A 19,348-nucleotide genomic window follows, 5' to 3' on the forward strand; every position below is an offset into this window, starting at 1 on the left:
AAAACCGAATAAATGTAGTTAATATTTAATCATAATAATGAAATAAAAAGTTTATAATTTTTCTTACGGCAAACTGCATGTTATAACTTAATCACATCTTACAAATTTTCATTAAAGGGAAATTGAATTACAATATGTGGTACTTAAGTTCCGTAAGAATTTCGTATTCCGGGAGCTACATCACAGTAGATAATTTCTCTTTGGAAATGTGTTGAAATGGAAAGCAGTCACAGAGTGGTGTACGTCAAATCAATTTAAAGGACACAAGTGCATCATCAACCTATATAACCTCACTTTGAATGAAAGACAATCAAAAACTAGCCGGAATTTGTAATAAATGTTTTCATCTTAAAACATTAGTCTGATACCATTAATCAGCTTCGGTTTACAGAATGGTGAGAGTTGATTATTCAAAATGTAGGATGTTTAATAACATTAAATAAGGCAAGGCAAAAGTCACTAGGAAATAAAAGATTCGTTTGGAGGGGTCTAATGTTGAACTTGATTTACCTTTGTGTAATTGAGGCCTAGGATACGTTTAAGAATGTCAAATGCATTGCACATCCATTTGATTAATCTGAATGTATGAAGTATTGGAGGGGGAGGGGTTCAAACAAGGGGCAACTTTCAGCTTTTCGTATTCGAATTTTGATGCGAAATGAGAAAACCATTATTTATGGACCCTCACAGTCCAAGATTGATTAGATATATGATGAACTAATTCAGTTGAGGTATTTGTTAAAATTTTGGCATAAGACTTGATAGCATGGTTAGGAAATGATAACAGTTCAGGTCTTCAAATACTCATTAAGAGTGATGCTAGTCAGTTTCGTTATTTAAGTTATCTCTTAAAACTGCCCTCCTTTCAGTTACCTGCAACACATTTTCCCAATTGCTGCTACTTTTAAGTAATGGGGCCTCATGTAATAAAAAGTGCAAGTTTTCATACACAATTACTGTTGTATGTTTAAAGAGGTTTTCATCTAGAGAAGCCAAGGGACATTACAACGGCCTTAGCCACAGGGTTCAGTTATGAATTTTGAGTGAGGCACTTATAATTGCTTTGTTAATGTATGTGTAAACCCAGTTTAATATAGCTGTCAATGAACTGGGTAAATTTAATGTAATTTAAATGGATGTAGGTGACTGGTTTTGTGAGATTTCAGGTTCTCACAGCAGCAAGTTTGAAGATGGTTGATGATGGAGACAGCAGGCACCTCTGAAATGTTCATTAAATTCTACCATACTACATTTCAGTGTTCTATTCTAGAAATGAAATGAAGAAGTGCTGTACCATGTTTTATCTGTTACAGGATGTAGCAGCATTTTCTGATGATAATTTTGAAGTAAAGAACTGGATTAATAAAACATTCAAGTCTGCTGAGGCACAGGAGAATAGAGATGTAAATGCTATTTATCAGTTTAAGAACTTAGTATGTATTCCTGAAATGGTAAATATTGGTTAGAACAACTCATTTGCCTTAATAACAGCGCATTTTAAGAGCTGAATTTAAATTTTGTAGATGACAGCCCAGAGACTAGTTGGTTCATTGAACCCTTTTTACTCAAATCAAAACATGTAACATAATGGACACTCCATGGAAAATAACGAAAGTTGTGCGTGTTCAGATTGTTCATATTCCATACTGTTAGCAAATGTAATGTTCCCTTGATAATATGATAAAAGCCTTTATCGTTCTGTTTACCAGTATGGTATGCTGTTGTTTCCATATCAAAACACAAAGGGCGAATTACATGGTTCTAATTGTATAATATTGCTTTTTTGTTTAGGCATTTGTGTCATCGCTTGTTATGAAGTTACAATTATATGTGCAGCAAGTGAACAGTGCATTGGAAGACACAAGTCAACAGGTATTATAATTAGAAAGCATCTTTGTCTTTTCACAAACTTATACCAGGGTGATGCATTTGGGTATGGATAATATGAAAAAACAGTTTTGCAATTCAGTATTTAGCACACTTTGTCAACAAAGATGAAAAATAGTGATTTGGCTATTCTAGGCCTAATGCTCCATCCTCCAAGATTTTCTGTAATTAATCATACAAAATGTGGATTATACAACTTTTTTAGATTAAATTCTTAGTAGTGTTGTGTAAAATGTATGGAGGAATAATGATGATTTACAGGTACTTCAGAGCCTGCCTCGAGTAATGAGAGACACTGAAATACTTCATCAGGAAGCGTTACTGCTGCGTGACAAAATGCATTCAGTAAAGCAGGAAATTGCTAAGGTATAAAGACAATACCTATAGATATGTTAACTGGGCATGGCATCAAATCAGATGCATATTCATTGATAACATGTACAAGCTGAATGTGTGATATGTGAAAAGAAACATAAGAAATCAGTTTTTGATAAATTCTTTCTTTCTTATGATTTAACACACAAGGGAGAAAGAAGAAATGCATATAGTTTAGTAGAAGCTTACCAATGTTGAGAGGTGCCTCTATCATCAAGGCAGTTGTAGAATTTGAGGTTTTCACAGCGTTGAGTCTGAAGATTGCCGTCTTCTGGGTTATTGCGCCGTGTAGTTTGGTAGATTTCCAACAGCGTTTCAGAAGCCATACTGCCACCATCATTAGGGCGATGAATGTGCCAATCGAGCTGAAAGGGCTGGGTTTATAGGGTAGAGACGGTAACAGGAGCCTGATCCTAACCACTGAGAGCAGGTGTCAAGCCAGTTGCCCTGATAATGAAACACTGGTAAACTTCTATCAGGCTACACAGCACAACCTAGAAGACATCCATCTGTTTTTAACATTGTTTAATGGCCAGACACTATATATACATGCACTGCAGTAATAGCAATAATACGAGTTCCATTTTTATGTGCAGTAACTGAAGGATGAATTTTAATATTTTAACTATTATTATTATAGTAAGTTAATACAGGAACATACCACTACAACACTGTATAATATCAGTTGACAGTACAAGAGGTTCTTTCACAGTGGCTACTCACACAACATATTTTGTTTTTGATGTGCTGTTTTAGGTTGAGCAAGACACAGCACAATCCATGAAAACCCTAGAGCGAATTGACAGAATAAAAACAGAATTACAAGCTGCAAAAGAAGCTTTGCATGAGGCAGATAACTGGACTGTGCTTGCTACAGATCTGGAAGAAGTAAATAGTACTCAAATATATATCTCACTTTAAGATAGGGCTCCAGTTCATCCAGGTTTTGTTCTCCAGAAAATATAATTTCTCCTGCATATACTTCAGAAACACATGAATAGTGTTCAGTTTCTCATATGAGAAGTAATTTAGAAAAAATGTTCTGTCTAACAAGGCATGCTTCGTAGGATTTGAGGTTTACATAGCGGTGAGTCTGAAGAGTCTTCTGGGTTGTTGTGCCATGTAGTCTGGTCCTTGCTGCCTCCATCATCAAGGCAGTGGAGGCAGCAAGGACCTCTGAAATGTCACTAAACTTATACCAGACTACATGGCACATCTACCCACAAGACAGCCATCTTCAAGGCATGCTTCCAAAACATGCATTTAAAAACTTGATGAATATACATAGTAGCATGAAGTTAACTGAACTGCTTCTAGAAAATGAAGTGATTATAACCTACTTAATGACCAAAGTGCAATCAAGATCATTCAAACATTGAAGTAATTTCTTAGCTTCCAAAGTGCACTAGTAAATAGTAAGAAATGTTGATCTGGAATGATTGCTTTGTTTTTGTTGGCAGGTATTTGAATCTGGTGATATTCAAAGCATTTCTGCAAAACTTGTGAGCATGCAACAGTCTTTACGGATTTTAGCTAATGTTCCAGACTATGAAGACAGGCATCTTCAGTTAGAAGGCTTAAAGAATAGGCTAGAAGCTATGGCAAGTCCATTGCTAGTTCAGGCCTTTACTTCTGCATCCATTGGTGAGTGTCTTAATTCTCACTCATTTGAATGAGTCTGATTTAATCCTTTTTTATTCATTATCCAAGTTTCACTGAGCCAGGATAGTTCTGTTAGTATAGTGACTAGGCTACAGGCTGCATGACAGGTTCAATTCCTGGGAAGGAAAGATTTTTCTGAAGATGGCTGTTGGGGCCTGCCCAGTCCCTTTTCCTTGGGGGTTCTATGGCTGGACATGAAGCTAATAATTCACCTCCATCTACTGGTTTTAATTTAAGATTGAACACCTATAACTTACTGCTAGGCCTGGGTTAATTAAAATCACGTATTGGCTCTCATGTTTCTACAGAATACCCCTGATACAGGGGGCATGTTATCTTGATGTATTTCATACTGCCCTTTCCGTATGTATGAAAAAATTAATTTCCAGAACAATCACGGGTGTTTGTGAAGGTCTTCACAGCAATAGACCGCCTCCCACAGCTGCTCAAGTATTACCACAAGTGTCAGAAAGGTGTATTAATGCAACAGTGGCGAAATCTGGTGGAGATGGAACAGGATGAAGGAGTTGCTGAATGGATGCATAAATTCTATGACACACTTCTTTCCAACTGGCATGATCAGGTTTGTTTTTTCAGTACCAGAATTTAGAATGCCTATGGAAATATGAACATTTTCCTTCAAGTATAATGTACCCTGGGTTATCAACTGAAACAGGCATCTGTACTAATAATTTGTGAAGAAAATTATGACTTATTTACACATCGTGTATTTATGCAGCCAAATATCACTACATTTTACTGCTTGTATAGGCAGAAATGTTTTCTTGCACATACTGTAGAACTATATTGCTGCTGAATTTTTGTTTAACAGGTTAAATGGTGCTGTCAGGTGTTTACATCTGTATCAGTAGCTAACATACTTATTGAACTATATGCAGAGACACTGACAAGTCTGGATCCCAGTTTCAGTGTATGTATTGATGCAGCACTGAAGCAGCAGTCAGATCAGTTAACTTTCCTATTGAAACTTCAACAGATCACCAAGCACTTTGCAATGAACTTGCAGGTTGCAGTTGATTCTGCCAGTCAGGGTATGTGTAATAAGTGGTACTACATTTTATAATACTGTCCACATTTCTTTTCCCCCCACAGAATTTTGTGCATTATCTTCCCCTCTTCCTACTACTTATGCTTGGATTTTATACAGCCATCTTCATACTCAATGCCATGAGAAACTGATAGCTCACCAAATCTGGTGACTTCCAAGCGTCCATTCATGAAAACAGCCAGTGTTTTAGTTAAGATCACTGATCTAAAATGTCCTAGAAAAAGGGTGTACTAATAATGTTTCTTATTTCAGGTAAACCAATTAATAAGGAAGGACTCTTATCGCTGGTTCAGGCTGTGTATTCTCCTTATGTAGCTTATATATCGAAATATGCACAGTATGCGCAGGCATATCTGTCACAGAAATTGTTAATCCTGGAATGTAGTAAAGCTGATCTAATGGACACAATACAGAGTTTGGGTCAGTCCATACCACGAGCCATTTCAATAGCGGTTGAGGCTAATAAGATGTGCTTGCTGTTCACGGAGGGGTGTGGCTATTCTGGCCTCATCAAGGCTCTAAAAGTAAGCACAAATAATTGCATGCCTGATTATATACTGAAGAGCATGACAAAATTTTTCTTTGGACAAGGAATTTTTTGCCACCAGTGTTTTATATTTTAATGACTAACATATTTCAGTACTCAATAAACTAAATATTTTTAAATGTGTCTGTAAGCAGTAATAAGAAATTCATGCATATTAATGTCTCATAAAATAACAGTATTCTAATGTGAGACAACAAATGAACTATACATTTACTTACATTATGTCTCATCTGGCTTCATGTCGTGATGCACGTGTCTTGTCTTGGAAATGAAGTACCATTAGTCCACAGTAACTGAAGGATCAAATTCCATTACTGATGGTCCATTCATTTTTCACATCAGATCATTTAAACATGCAATGATGATCTGTTTTTATGTTTAACAACATTCATTAAACTAAATCCTACTTCACAACACACAATGGCATGTGAGGCACGTAAATTACATGCACCAGTCTTCCTTGAACTATCTCCTCCCTTCTGTTTGAAGCCGGAATGATGAAAGGATTTCTGCCAACACTTTTGTCAGTTCCATTTCCTGCTGCCACATTCACATCAACCTGTTCGGTTTCACTTTGTAAGAAAGATTGTTCATTTTATCTTTCTAACAGAACAGCAAATAAATTTTGTCAGACACATTTGCTTTTTATTTTTTTGTCTCCCAGCTGTTGCTGTATGTTTCAAATAACAACACTCTTTAAGATAAATGTTAATGTTATCCTCCCATGTACACCTTCTTCTCTCTATAGGTATACATCAACAACTACTTGGACCAGTATCGTCACGTTCTTCACCGGCTTGAACAGCAGAAAGGTGACAGAGAAGACTGGAATATGTTTCAGATGTGCCTCACTCTCCTTCAAAATGTTGGCAAGTGTTATGAACTGTTATTTTTACTGTAATCTATCAAGTGGTTCCTTCTATAAAATATTAAATCTAGTTCCTGTGTCCTGTGCGCACAAATACTGCAATGTAAATGTAAAAAGCTGGTAGAGAAAACAAAAGAAATCATGGGCATGTTCTTGCATCACAGATCCTGCATGATTTTGGTGAGAATCAAAGCCGGGTCCACAAAGAGGACGCCACTTTTGTAGTCATTAAGTCATCTGCAGTTGTTGGACACAGAAACACTCAGCGTATGGCCCAAGGCCAAGATTTTGTGGCAACAATTTTAAACTTTCAGGTTTTACTACTCATAAACATTTGATGAACCAAAGTGTTTGATTTCAGGAGAACTATTGAACCAACTAAAGCAGCTAGACCGAGATGTGACTCACAGTTTACTAGATGTGTCACGCAAGTTGAACAGTCAGGATGGAAGCAAGGAAGTAAATTCCTTCATCCAGTTTAAGAAACTGCTCTTGTCTTCTGCAGGACAAAAAGAGTTTGACATTTTGGTCAGCAGTATCCAAGAAGGTATGACTCTGTGCTTTGTTGGACATTTATCAATATCATGGAAGAGTTCAGTTAAGATGCATGAAAAGAAACTAAATGAACCAGCAGTTGTAGGTAATCCAAACACATTATTATGATCTGAAAATTTTATCAAAAAAATTTGTGTATCAATTCAGTAAAGTTTCAGAGTTTATAACCAAATCAGTTGCTGATGGTAAACTGATATTTACAAGGTACATTTCATCGCATTTCTCACAAATGGCTCATCATATATATATAAAGAAAGGAAACACATGCATACATGTCTACATCCACAAATATAAAATAATATCTCCTTAACTTTCATGCATTCATCCAAAAATTTGGTATTTAGCAAGATAAACAGGAACACGACCTTTTAACTATCACACACTAGAATGCTAATCACTATACCACTGGCAGTTTCTCCAACCACCACCAATAAACTTAAAAAAAATTATGTCAACACGACAACCCATCACCTGAAGATGAGTAGAGCCAGCTTCCGAATTAATTAACTACACCTCGGACAACGAGCAGTGGCCAACACAGTATTGATACAAAGGAGTCACACCTACACAGGAGAATTATATTGCCCTACAGAAATGACAACAGGCTTAATTATCTTACAAAAGCAGGTTCTAACTTAAAAAATCTGACACAAATGTAAGGGTGACGCCTACACACTAACACAGTTTTAAAATAGAAACTTATTGTGGCCATGAGTCTGAAAAGGCCTCCTTTCCAAAATGACAGTCTCTCTTTTCTTTCCTAAATTTCAGACATGGCATCATACTTTCATTGTTTTAACACCATGTTTCTAGTAACACTAGGCAGTGGGGGCAAGAGAGCAGTGTGCTGCCAAGGCCACATCCAGTTAGACCTTTTGGGAATAGACTCAGTATAAAAAACACCATTGCTTTTTGTGATTTAGTTTACATCCAAATCCTGTATCTACCCTTTGAATTTTGTTTTATGAATTATATCCTATGGTAACATTAAAAAGGCTGATAATAAAAAAATTTAAACAGTTACAACTGTGTTGGCATTGAAAATCAGATCCATTATGCCTAGTACTGCAAGGAAATTAATGTACTTATTCCAATAAATGGCAAACGTATGAAGGCCAGATGCCTTTACTAGCAAGTTTTACATGACAGCAACTTCTGAGTAGGTAGAGCACTTCCTATCAAATTTCTGCTATAAGTGTAAAGAAGTGGAAGGAAAAAATGCCACTTGGAAAGAATGTTCTTCTAGACACGTCTTCATTTGAAATATTTTCAATGTTTTGGTGCGTACACTTCACCCTTACATTTCTACTACGTGTTTCAGTCATGAATGAAAGGTCAAATTTTATCACTAGTGACCTGAAATGTTCTTTTATTCCATGTGTGTTCACAGGAGAAGAGACTTTGCTGGAGGAGCACATAACTCAGTCACTGAACAAGTTGTGCAGTGATGTACATCATACAACATTCCAAGTTATCTTTGTTCCCATTTCTGTGCAATTAGAACAAGTTCAATCTGCACCTGCTTGGAGCAATGCTAATAAACAAGCAGCGACTGTTGCAGCAGATCTACCTGATTTCAGCTTTGCACCACAAGAATATATTACACAGGTGAAGTTATGATGATTATCTGTAATGAGCTTAAAAACTTACAAAACAATTATTTTACAAATTGCTTTTATGATTGTGAAATGTGGTCTCTCTTACTCTGAATTGAAAACATTTTAAACCAAACCAGAAAATGAAAAATGAGGATATTACACAATACAAATTTTAACATCAAACAAAAACTTTGCTATTAAAGGAAACATAATCACTATTCACACTGAGAATTTTACACAACCCATTAAAAAAAAGTTACTAATTGTTAATGCAGCTGGCACGTAACTGTAGACTTTAAAGGTTTAACCTTCAAATGGGGAACTCCACATGCCAACCTCTGATGTAAATCATCAGATCTATCCATCTGTTCCCCTGATATGTGATTTATCAAGATGACCTTTAAATGTGTAAGACCTATAGTAATTTGATTGATTGGTGGATTTATAATCTTGTTCATCTGCACTGGTTATTTACTGAAATCAACATATCACACACACACACAGAATCCAAACACATTACACATAAAACATAACCTACATTTTGTTAGTGACAATTCCCTTACATCAGATATAATAATTATACTATTTCATATATGAAAACGAGAAATTAATACAGAATATACTGAAGAACCTGAAGGGAAGAGACCACTTTGGAAGCATCAGTATAGATGGGATGATTAAAATGTAAATAAGTAGTGTGAGAGGATGTGAATGGAAGTTGTCAGGCTCGGGACATCTCGAGTACCTGAGACACAATATCTTCTCAGAAAGGACTCCACTGTTGAATTAGTTAATGGTATATTTCAAGACCAAGAAACCTCCCACACGGGAGGAGGCCAAGGCCCGATATGGGATGCAGAGCCATTGGATGGAAGGATGGATACTACACTTAATTTCTGAAAACAGAATGCACCATGTGAAAATGTGGAAGGCTTTAAGGGACTCATCCTGCCCCTTGAAATTCTGGCACAGGAAAATTTCTTTATTGGTGTCAGTTAAATTTTATGTACCATATGTAATATCTTACTTCTCACTGTAGATCGGCCAATACTTAATGACACTTCCACAACACCTGGAGCCATTCCTACTGCAAGATAATCCGTCTCTAACACTGGCTCTGCAAGTAGCTGATGTTGAGTATGGGTTGCTGTCCGCAGAAGCGGAAGGTGGCTTTGCAGGTGTATTACTTGGTATCATTGCTAGAGGAACATGCCAGACGTACTGCGACAACATCCTTGGTATCTGTGAATTGGGATCTAGTTCTTGTAAACAGCTAGCTACAGATATTGGTGAGTCAAATATTCATGTCCATTGGTTTATACTGAAACTTCTCTACGCTGTTTCGAAATATTAAAAGCACAGGTAAAGTGGTCTCTGGCACTTAACAAAGCATCATACCATGCACATGTACGGAGGAGTGGAGGTACAGCTCTACACATTCTTAACCTTGGTTCTAGATGGAGGTGAGTGGTCAGTTTCACACTCTGGTCACTTTACTCCCCCCCAGGAAAGAACCCCAGTACCTACTGGAGAAGAGGTTGGGTAGGCCCCAGAGCCAGTCTTGATGTTGTGATGAGGAAGAAAATCTTACCCTACCATGAAATGACAGTCTGTCCAGCCATATATTCCACTTCCCAAACCTCTAACATATTTTGACAAAATTTGGTGCGAGTTCTATACATAATGTTGGGTGAACTACATTCTTAATTTGTAGCAGTTTATAACACCTACTGTACATGGTGCTCAAACTGAAGTAAATGAAATTCCTCTAAAATGGTTCAGTGGAGAAGAGGAACAAGAAAAAAGTATATGACCTACTTTATTACGATTGTTCAGTACAGCACGCAACTTCTGCTAAGCAAATGAGTCATCAAGTCATTTAGCACCTTGTAGCTTCACCAGGAACTTATCAAATAACACATTAATCAGTCTGAACTATGAGTAAGGCAGAATAGACTGAATATAAAGGATATGGTAGTTACTAATTAATACATAAAAGACTGCATCACCATCGCAGTTGTAACAGGTCCTCTGGAAGATCAATTTAAGTTAAGACTCTGAAAAATGGGACTGATATTATATAAGATCTGTACTTCAATTTGAAATGTTTTAATTTGGCATATATAAATACAGGGAAATGGGGCTATGAAAAGAAAGCATAAATCTTATCTAACTCTTGTTTTAAGAAAATGGCATTATCCTTTTTCAGATTATCTAGGCAATGTCTTGGAAGATTTGGGGTTATCACTGTCAGAACACCTGCAGCAAGTGTCAACATTACTCAGACTGTCACCTCAAGAATACCAAACAAAGAGCTCTGGGTGTTCTCCACGTCTTGTAGCAGCTGTGAGGCAGATGCGAAATATTACCTCATCAGGATGAACTAATGATATCTTACACATCATTGATGTATCACAAAAATTCATCAGACTACCAATTTTGGTATGGTAGGACCATGCTATTTCTTGGGGTTGTGAGTTAAATCCTCTCTCCCTGAAATGTCTGAATCATATGAAGAGAGTATTGCTCTTTTGCAACCAAATTTAGTTGTAGGCAATATTTTATATAAAAGGACCAATATTCATGTAAATGTGACAGTTGGTTTGTTAATCTGTATAGTAGATTCAGTTTTTGTGAAATGATTTTTTAAAAGAGTTGTTCTTATTGCTGCTTCCATGAAAATCATCCTTGTGAAAATGATTTACAGATCAACTGCACAAACCACCAAACTTCCTCATTCCAATACAAATAATAAACTGGTCAGATGCACACATGTACGCGCAACATTTAAATGTGTATATACAATATAATCCTTTTTCAGGCGCATTAATTTTCCTACCATTTCAGTGCTTTTGTTATGACATTGCATGTGCACATGTGGTAATGCTGTGTGAACTTAAAGAATGATACCAACATTTCAGAGGAACATGCTGCTTCCATCTCCAGCCCTGAAGATGAAGGCAGTATGTTACTCCAAAAATATCAGTATCTACCTACAAGTCCATGTGGTATTATTACCCAGACGACCATCATCAACTACATCTACCAAGTGAACAGTACATCAGCAGAAAGATACAAGCTTTTGAATAATCAATTATGGAAAAAGGTCAATTTCTTCCTTCAGTTCCTTCTAAAATGTCATATTCAAGTTCAGTTATAAATACATATTTTTATGGAATTCCTGAACAATAAATAACAAATTTATGAAGCTTAATTGTCATGATTGTCAACTCCCAAGTCAATTCTGATCCATCCTCCAACTGAATATAATGTTTAATTAATATTCATGCCATCTAGACAAATGCTTACCTCTTTATCCTGTATTTCTCACAACATGTTCTTATTGTCACTCGGGTGCCCACAGTTTGAATGTGCGGTCATATGAAGCTGTAGCAATGAACTGCGAGTCAGGTGAAATGTCCACACACATTACTTTACCATCATGCCCAGATAAAGTTTTCAGTGGCTGCCATGTTTTATTGGACCATACCTGAGAAAGTGAAAACATGTTAAAGTTGAAAATTAACAAAAAAAAGTAGGACACAATGCAGTCTCAAAACAACCACTGACATACCATAATTATACAATGTTAGATGAAGGCAGACAGTATCTGGTAAAGTAACTTTAGTGAGACAGGAAAGGGGTGAAATCATTATAGAATAATACAAGGTTTCGCTGTAATTTGGTTACCCTAGCATATATATTTATTATAATAACAGTAAATATAGTATTAAAAATGAAATTATGAAGTGGTGGCAGTTTGAGAGATTAACTGAACGTGGTATTGGTCATCAAGAGATTACCAATATCGAAACATATCTGATACCTTTGCCGTGTTGTCATATGATGATGTCACAACAAAATTGCCTTCTTGACACTGGTACTTCACTTGTGAGATAAGATTCATATGGGCTGGAATTGTGTAGAGACATGCTCTTCGACGTAGGTCCCAAATTTTACAGGTATGATCTTCACTTCCTGTAGCTATGTGGTATCTGAAACATGCAATGTGCACCACAGATACTGTAAGTTAGGCAGAACTTCAAATCTAATACATAATATTATATGGTTGGTTTGTAGGTTATTTATTGATACTGTATTAATCACAGAGGTAATTTAGTGTTGGATAGCACAAAGTAGTGGAAAGAATGAAGCTTCATTACTTAAATCTCCATTCTGTTTAATCATGTTATTGCAACAATGTTGACTGACACCTCAACTGCAGTGATTATACTATCATGAAACAAACCAATCATGATGATAATAATAATAAAATAAAAAAATAAAAAAACCAAACCAAACCTGAATTACAATACGGCATTTCCTTCACTACACTGTAATTGTATTACCATGATACATATGGTGAACTGGAATTAGGTAGTAACATTTCTCTCACATTGCATGTAATAGTTATACTATAATTTCCTGTCTGTGAGAACAGGGTGTACCACTTGAGGGTTAGGTTGGCAATATGGAACAAGAATCTTTATAAGACACAATTTATCATACTCTGTTGGCAATCACCAATGTCAGAGAGACACTACACTTAACACCTTTGTTATGGAGACAATCATTTATTTACCCATTGGGAGAGAAGTCTATCCCATACAGCGACTTAAGATGACCTTCCATAAACATGACGCACCGTCCTGTACGCAAGTCCCACACTCTTCCAAAACCATCTAATCCCCTGCAAAAGAGAAATAGAAATTCATACTATAGACATAATGTAAGACACATGGATTATTCCTCATATTGTTTTCTCTCATTCAGTGTTCAACGTTCAACATCCCAGTTCAGTTAAGTCAATGAAAAAAATTCCCTCAACACCAGACTTAATTATTATATTAAGGTGTATTTAAAATCGTGTAGGGAAGAGATCACTTAGCATCAACACGATAATGCAAGTAAAATTGTGAAATTTGGGGAAATGCTTGTTCTAACAGGCACTCATATCTGGAAATGGTTCAGATAAACAATAAGCAAGTCCACTTCCTAACTTCCACTTACATACACATTATGGAAGTAACTGTAAATAATTCAGAATTATCAATGTGTTCAACTCTTTAAAGCCCAGTGGTAAACAACATGTACCAATTTGTATAACTATCAATAAAGCAAAGCTGTCCCATTACATGTTACATGACATGAAAGCTAATAAGGGAGAAAAGGTATAGCTCTTATTCATTCTTGACCTCAGCACTAGATTGGGATTAGTGATCAGCACCACACACCAGGGACAGGAGCCTGAGAGCACCACAGACATATGACTTTTAAGAAGGAAATAGAATATAAATCAAACCCCATTTAAAAAAACATAAAATATTTTAATTAATTCTCCCTCAAGTACCACAAAGACTTCAATGTGGATACTGTCGCACATTGCTGCCAGTCTTGCAAAAAAGAAATTCTGTGTAGAGATGGGAGAGAAACAGAGGCCAAAACAGACAGCGTGAATCGCTCACGGCTATATTCATCAGAATACAATTGGAATAGTTGTGAAAAACCACTGGGCTATTGCTTGTTTGTTAGGCCAATTACAATGTTATCGAAACATAGTGTAAACCCTCTCACATAAAAATTCAATTCACTTTATACATTTCACATCTTGCTTTACTCAGGAACTGCTTCTTATTTTTACTTTAAACTTACTCCACGAAACCACAATTTAACTAGGTATAAATAATGTCAACTTACCCTGTAGCACATACGGAACCATCTATCTGGTATGAGATACAATAGATTGGCTTGCAGTGACCTTCTTGATGCAGAACTTCTTGGCGCTGTTCTAAATCCCATAACCTCCAAGATCCATCAAAACAACATGTACCCAAAAATCGTCCGGAGGGATGGAAAGCAAGTCGAGATACTCGATGAGGAGAATGACCTTCAACATCTGCCAGTGGGTCTTCACTGGAAAGCATCCAAGTTGGCATTCATAACAATGACACATATGGATGTCAGTCAGAGGAATGAAATATTACCATCACTCGAATTAAAACGAAATTAATTTATTGGAATACAGACACTCAATTACCCACAGTAACAGGGCAGAACAGTCACAGGTAACTCTGAACAGCAGATACATGAACAGGACAACTTTTTGGACAGTCTGATTCAAATCTTTAAAATAGGCCCCTTTTCTTCTATCTCCCACATGAATAGTGACCATAACCATACTGTCAAATTTTAAATGCCTGAAGTTCACTACGATGCTACAGCATAAACGCAGAATACACAAATCCTGAAGTTCATCAAACATATGCAAAATAAAACCTCCACAGAGAGAAATTTGCATGAATTCAGTGCTCGATAGTAGCAAACTACAGCGTTCATCTGTTCACAGATGAACTTGCACCATGAAGTTAGTAATGCTGAACAGATTAAAAATTATACATCAATTACTAAGTTATTTACCATCCATTCATACCTTTCCATAGTCCACAGTTTGACAGAACCATCAGCAGCACATGAAGCAAGGGCACATACAGATGTTTCTCCTTCTTGCATTGCACGAGGATGAAAGACTATAGCTCCTACATTGCAAGAATGTCCTCTTAAAGTCAATGTAAGCTCACAGTTCGGAACTGTCCACACTTTACACAGTCCACTCCTAAACACAAAGTGTTATTTTTAGAATGTGATCCAAAAGAGCTTGCAATCTAGCAAAGATCTGAAATGGATACCTCAAAATTACAAATCAAACTGTATTTCTATGTCACCTCATTTAGTAAAAAAAGATTCCACTGTACACTAATTCCAACCAACTGAAATAAAACAATCCCCACTGTAAATCATGTTTCAATATCTCTTAGTGTTTGAGCTTGGGAAAAATGTCTGATGTTATATGCCAACTGAAATCACATGAATGATAAGCTTTGTACTTAATCTTCTTGCCTATAAATGTAAGATAATAATTACCATGAAGCTGTGGCCAGAAACTTAGAGTCAGGACTAAACTGACAATATGAAATTGGTCTTGTGTCTCCAATCTGACTGCAATAGATTGATAAAGCTTGAAGTTTCTTTTGTAACTCCTGTCTTCTGGCTGTACGTGTAGCCTCGGGAAGCTCCTGCTCTTTATGTGCCTCATCCAAGCGTTGTTTTGCACGAGGTAATGAATAATCTGAAGGAAAAAAAACCCCACAGGCCCCTGTACAAACCCATAAATACATCTCTTTTCAGAATTTGATTGTAAGGTATTTCACAAATTATAATGGTATGAATAGCAAATAGGAAATACCTCTCTTTTCACACTAAAAATCTGAAACAATAAAAGTGCATGTTCATACAGTATTACGAACCAAAACTGTATTACATTCATTGTTAAGGAATAAGATCTCATTTTGTACATGTGCAAAATCATCAGTAATGTCATGGACTAAAGCCATTACATCATTACATACAGAATGATTGAAATGGTTAGGGCCAAACTGAAGGAGCATATATAGGGACTCGGAGAGAACAACTTTCAGATAGGAATCCATGTCCTCCGAAGTTATCCTGAGTCAGTCACGAGACTACAAAAGCAGCAATACACCAGTCACTATCAACTCACAAACACAATGTAAGCAGCCCAGGGGCCTGTGTAGAATCTGACGGGATACATGTGATTCAAAATTAAGCTAGTAGGAGAATAGCAAAGTACGATTATTTCAGTGGTATGTTATCAGACTTCTCTACCTTCAATGGCCTTGACTGACTCAGGATAACTTCGGAGGGCAAGGATTCCTATTCGAAAGTTGTTCTCTCTGAGTCCCTCTATATGCTCCTTCAGTTTGGCCCAAACCTTTTGAATCACCCTGTATTTTTAAGAATGTGCTACTAGTTTATGAAAAATTAATAATTTTTTCTGAACAATTTATGTCTAGGTATGTTACAAAATTATTACAAATTGCTGAAATATACAATCTACAATTTTAGTTCCTCACTTGCAATCCATAATCGTGATACTCGAAGGGCTTCAGGCCCCTCATGGTACCACGTGGTCTCTTGATCTTTTTCTTGTTGCATCCTTTCTTCCTCCTCCTCTTGTTTCTTTTTAATAGCATCTTCTCCCAACCTATTAACAACTGACTTTAACCTTTCTTTAAAAATACAGCTGCCTTATGTAAATGGATGGGAAAATCTAAATGATTTATATTTGTATTGTGACTGAGACAACCAATGAGAACACAGAATGCATAGCCATTTCTCATACTTTGGTTTATCTGATTCATCTGGCTTCCTGTTCCATATAAATGCAAAAGTAAGTGTCGCTGATGATTTCCTTCATTTTCTAATGACAATGTTAACAATTAATACAAATTAAATACCCAGATCCAGACATCTTTTTCCATTTACAGGAAATGAGAAGTTACTATGCATTTATTATTAACACTATGAAGCTTAAGTTATTTAAATATTTAAAAATGTGATCAATATCTCAAAGAAACGTTTCCATTACGAAGACCACATGCTAAACACTGTTCATAGAAATAATCAGTTTGTTCTAAGAATCATATGAAATACATATATAAATACATTGTGGGCAACATGCAGAGTTACTACGTATCAAGGCAGACGGAACACAAATTTACCACTGGGCTTTCAAGGGTTACAATAATATGAGGCAGACCTGCTTCATACCTGGCTAATAAATCTCGGAGTCGACTCCGCCTATCAGCTGGACCTTCACCAAAGAGACAAACTGGCTCTCCTAACTGTCGCAGGTTGCGTTTGACTTCCTCATCATCGGTTGAAACATTAATCTGGCGTGCCCTTTTACGTCTCTCAAACTCCTCTAGTAAAGCCTGGCGGTCACGATTCATTTCTTCCTCCAGCTCCATATATTCTTCAGAAAATTAAACATTAAAAGGCCAAACAATTAACAAATAGCACAATGAACAAATGGCAAGTTAATTCTGTACTAAACAAATCTGAACTAAAGCTCACTAACTGGTCAGACGGTGGTCTTTGGTTTGTTGCATAGGACTTTTCCCTGTATGTCGTTTTGAAGAAACAAACTGTCTCCATCTTCGGGGCTGTTGTAAAGAGTTAGAAATTAGAGAGTTTGTACAGACTTGGGAAGGATCAGGCCAGGTAAATTAACCAATCATAGTCACAAGATGGGGAAGAGAGATGCCTGTAAGAGCACCCTTCAGGCCACAAGGGAGAAGGCTAGGTCATGAGAGAGAAAGAGAAAAAGTGGACCTTTTAAGTGGCCAAAAAGAAGGAAGGAAGGATTAACAGAAAGTACTTTATTGGAGATATTTTTCTTCCATTTATTCAGGATCTGATTAAGGAATTTCCATGACCTACTCAGGGAGAAATATGATGAGGCAGTACTTTAATATGTTCTGAAATAAAAATATTGTTGCTGCCTCAGCATACTTGAGGTAATCACCATGCATTATAACAAACCTCTAGACCACTAAACCAATCAAGACCTGAGGCCACACTCTTTCTTAGCAACGTGCAAGCCACCAAATTATAAATTAAGGCAATTTGTTAAAAGCGTGAGGCAAACAGGTCCATACTGTTCCCAATTACATTCTTTAAAAAATGTATTTTTTTACTATTCAAAACTAAACATTCAGCAGATGCAGTAACGACTGTATTATCATGAAGGATGATGCAGTATTACAAAAATGTATGCAGGGCCAAACAGCACACATCAGGGGGCCACAGGCCAAGAAGGCCCCCCTCCAAGATAATGATTTCATTCAACCGAGTTGAACTTATATTTTCACAATAAGTGATGGCGTTCTTTGCCCTAACATACACTCTCAGAGTCCTACTTTGCTCCACAGCAAGGAACTCAAAATGTGTCCTATAAATCATTCATGAAGAAGTAGCACATAATTGGGCAATCAGCTAAATAACAGCAGCTACATATAAAAAGCTGGTATTTACCATCAGAAATGTTGACATTCCCGAATTCTGATATCTGTTGCCCCACATTGGATGAACTTCCTTCTTCATCACTGTCTCCAGATTTAACAGCCACTGCCGACAAACGTGCGCGTTCTTGTTCCTCCAAGGAACCATAATGAACAGTTTTTTGCTTTTTAATATACAAGATATCTTCGTCGTCCGACATATCATCTACTTGGGGAACTGAAAATGAATAAACTAAAAGTAAATCAATATTCGGTGAAGGTAGAGATTAACACATGAATCCCACCAACTATGCTACGCTTACCAACAACTACCACAAATTAGAAGTGCACAATAACTTACAAGAGATGTGTGAAATAAACACCTGCCTGAAACGTGATATTCGTAAAAGAACCGTATGCCTGCTATAAGGAACGGATACAGACCGCACTTTATCTAAATTACGAAACCCAGGAAAATTCGAACTTAACCCTAATAGCAGAATCCACAGGTTCAAACTTCCAAGCACAGAACGACAGATGACCAACTGCAAGGTTAAAATGTTATAACCACAAACAATACCAACATACAGACCAACAACTTAGTGTCTTGTAGGACCTTTCAAAGTGCAGAGGCATCACTCTGCAGCGCCTATAAATTTCTACTAGTATACACATCGCAAGATCCCACAAGACAGTCATCATTTTCATACTCGCCGCAGTGAGAACTGGAAATGTCAATGCATACGTTGGCAATACGTGCTTCGTATGACGTCACGCATTTATTGTGCTGCAGATAGACGCAGACATTATAGATGATTGTATGATACGACTTCGGTGCACATATCCCTGAAACTATTTCTTAAAAGGTGTGGGCCTACGAAATATAATAAACAAAGTTTTGTCCATCGTGCACAATTTCCTTCAAAC

The 19,348-nt window shown here is 36.7% G+C and overlaps 2 protein-coding genes across 6 annotated transcripts; one reads left to right on the plus strand and one right to left on the minus strand.

The window, feature by feature from the left end:
- Positions 1–175: 175 nt before the first annotated feature.
- On the plus strand, positions 176–11,769 carry Cog7 (conserved oligomeric Golgi complex subunit 7). Of its 3 annotated transcripts, none has more exons than XM_022070398.2 (14): positions 176–395; positions 1,314–1,451; positions 1,792–1,872; positions 2,149–2,253; positions 3,019–3,150; positions 3,723–3,906; positions 4,314–4,507; positions 4,757–4,976; positions 5,246–5,517; positions 6,289–6,409; positions 6,770–6,955; positions 8,354–8,571; positions 9,601–9,850; positions 10,771–11,769. In XM_022070398.2, the coding sequence occupies exons 1-14, from the start codon at positions 393–395 to the stop codon at positions 10,941–10,943; spliced, it is 2,277 nt and encodes a 758-aa protein (XP_021926090.2). In that variant the 5' UTR covers positions 176–392; the 3' UTR covers positions 10,944–11,769. The 3 variants fall into 3 exon arrangements, with proteins under 3 accessions (XP_021926090.2, XP_021926091.2, XP_021926092.2); XM_022070399.2 differs by having other exon boundaries at positions 1,314–1,433; XM_022070400.2 differs by having other exon boundaries at positions 177–395; positions 1,314–1,403.
- U4-U6-60K (U4-U6 small nuclear riboprotein factor 60K) lies at positions 8,316–19,019 on the minus strand. Of its 3 annotated transcripts, none has more exons than XM_022070404.2 (11): positions 18,911–19,019; positions 18,456–18,659; positions 17,190–17,394; positions 16,493–16,623; positions 15,483–15,687; positions 14,992–15,174; positions 14,259–14,474; positions 13,144–13,251; positions 12,388–12,556; positions 11,871–12,051; positions 8,316–9,803 (listed from the first exon to the last, which is right to left on the minus strand). In XM_022070404.2, the coding sequence occupies exons 2-10, from the start codon at positions 18,640–18,642 to the stop codon at positions 11,908–11,910; spliced, it is 1,548 nt and encodes a 515-aa protein (XP_021926096.1). In that variant the 5' UTR covers positions 18,643–18,659; positions 18,911–19,019; the 3' UTR covers positions 8,316–9,803; positions 11,871–11,907. The 3 variants fall into 3 exon arrangements, with proteins under 3 accessions (XP_021926096.1, XP_021926094.1, XP_021926093.1); XM_022070402.2 differs by having other exon boundaries at positions 18,809–18,980; XM_022070401.2 differs by having other exon boundaries at positions 18,783–18,980.
- Between the last annotated feature and the right edge of the window lie 329 nt (positions 19,020–19,348).

Source organism: Zootermopsis nevadensis, unplaced genomic scaffold (assembly GCF_977971745.1).
Source record: "Zootermopsis nevadensis isolate Lab colony 2312 unplaced genomic scaffold, Znev_1.0 Znev_ptg000008l, whole genome shotgun sequence".
Classification (NCBI taxonomy): domain Eukaryota; kingdom Metazoa; phylum Arthropoda; class Insecta; order Blattodea; family Termopsidae; genus Zootermopsis; species Zootermopsis nevadensis.

Coding starts and splice junctions, on each gene's coding strand:
- Cog7 (XM_022070398.2), top strand. Junction 4,977..5,245: donor AGTTGATTCTGCCAGTCAGG/GTATGTGTAATA, acceptor TTCTTATTTCAG/GTAAACCAATTAATAAGGAA. Junction 6,956..8,353: donor GGTCAGCAGTATCCAAGAAG/GTATGACTCTGT, acceptor GTGTGTTCACAG/GAGAAGAGACTTTGCTGGAG.
- U4-U6-60K (XM_022070404.2), bottom strand. CDS start 18,642: ATGTCGGACGACGAAGATATCTTGTATATTAAAAAGCAAAAAACTGTT. Junction 15,175..15,482: donor TTTCTGGCCACAGCTTCATG/GTAATTATTATC, acceptor CTTTGTGTTTAG/GAGTGGACTGTGTAAAGTGT. Junction 12,052..12,387: donor CATATGACAACACGGCAAAG/GTATCAGATATG, acceptor TCACTTTCTCAG/GTATGGTCCAATAAAACATG.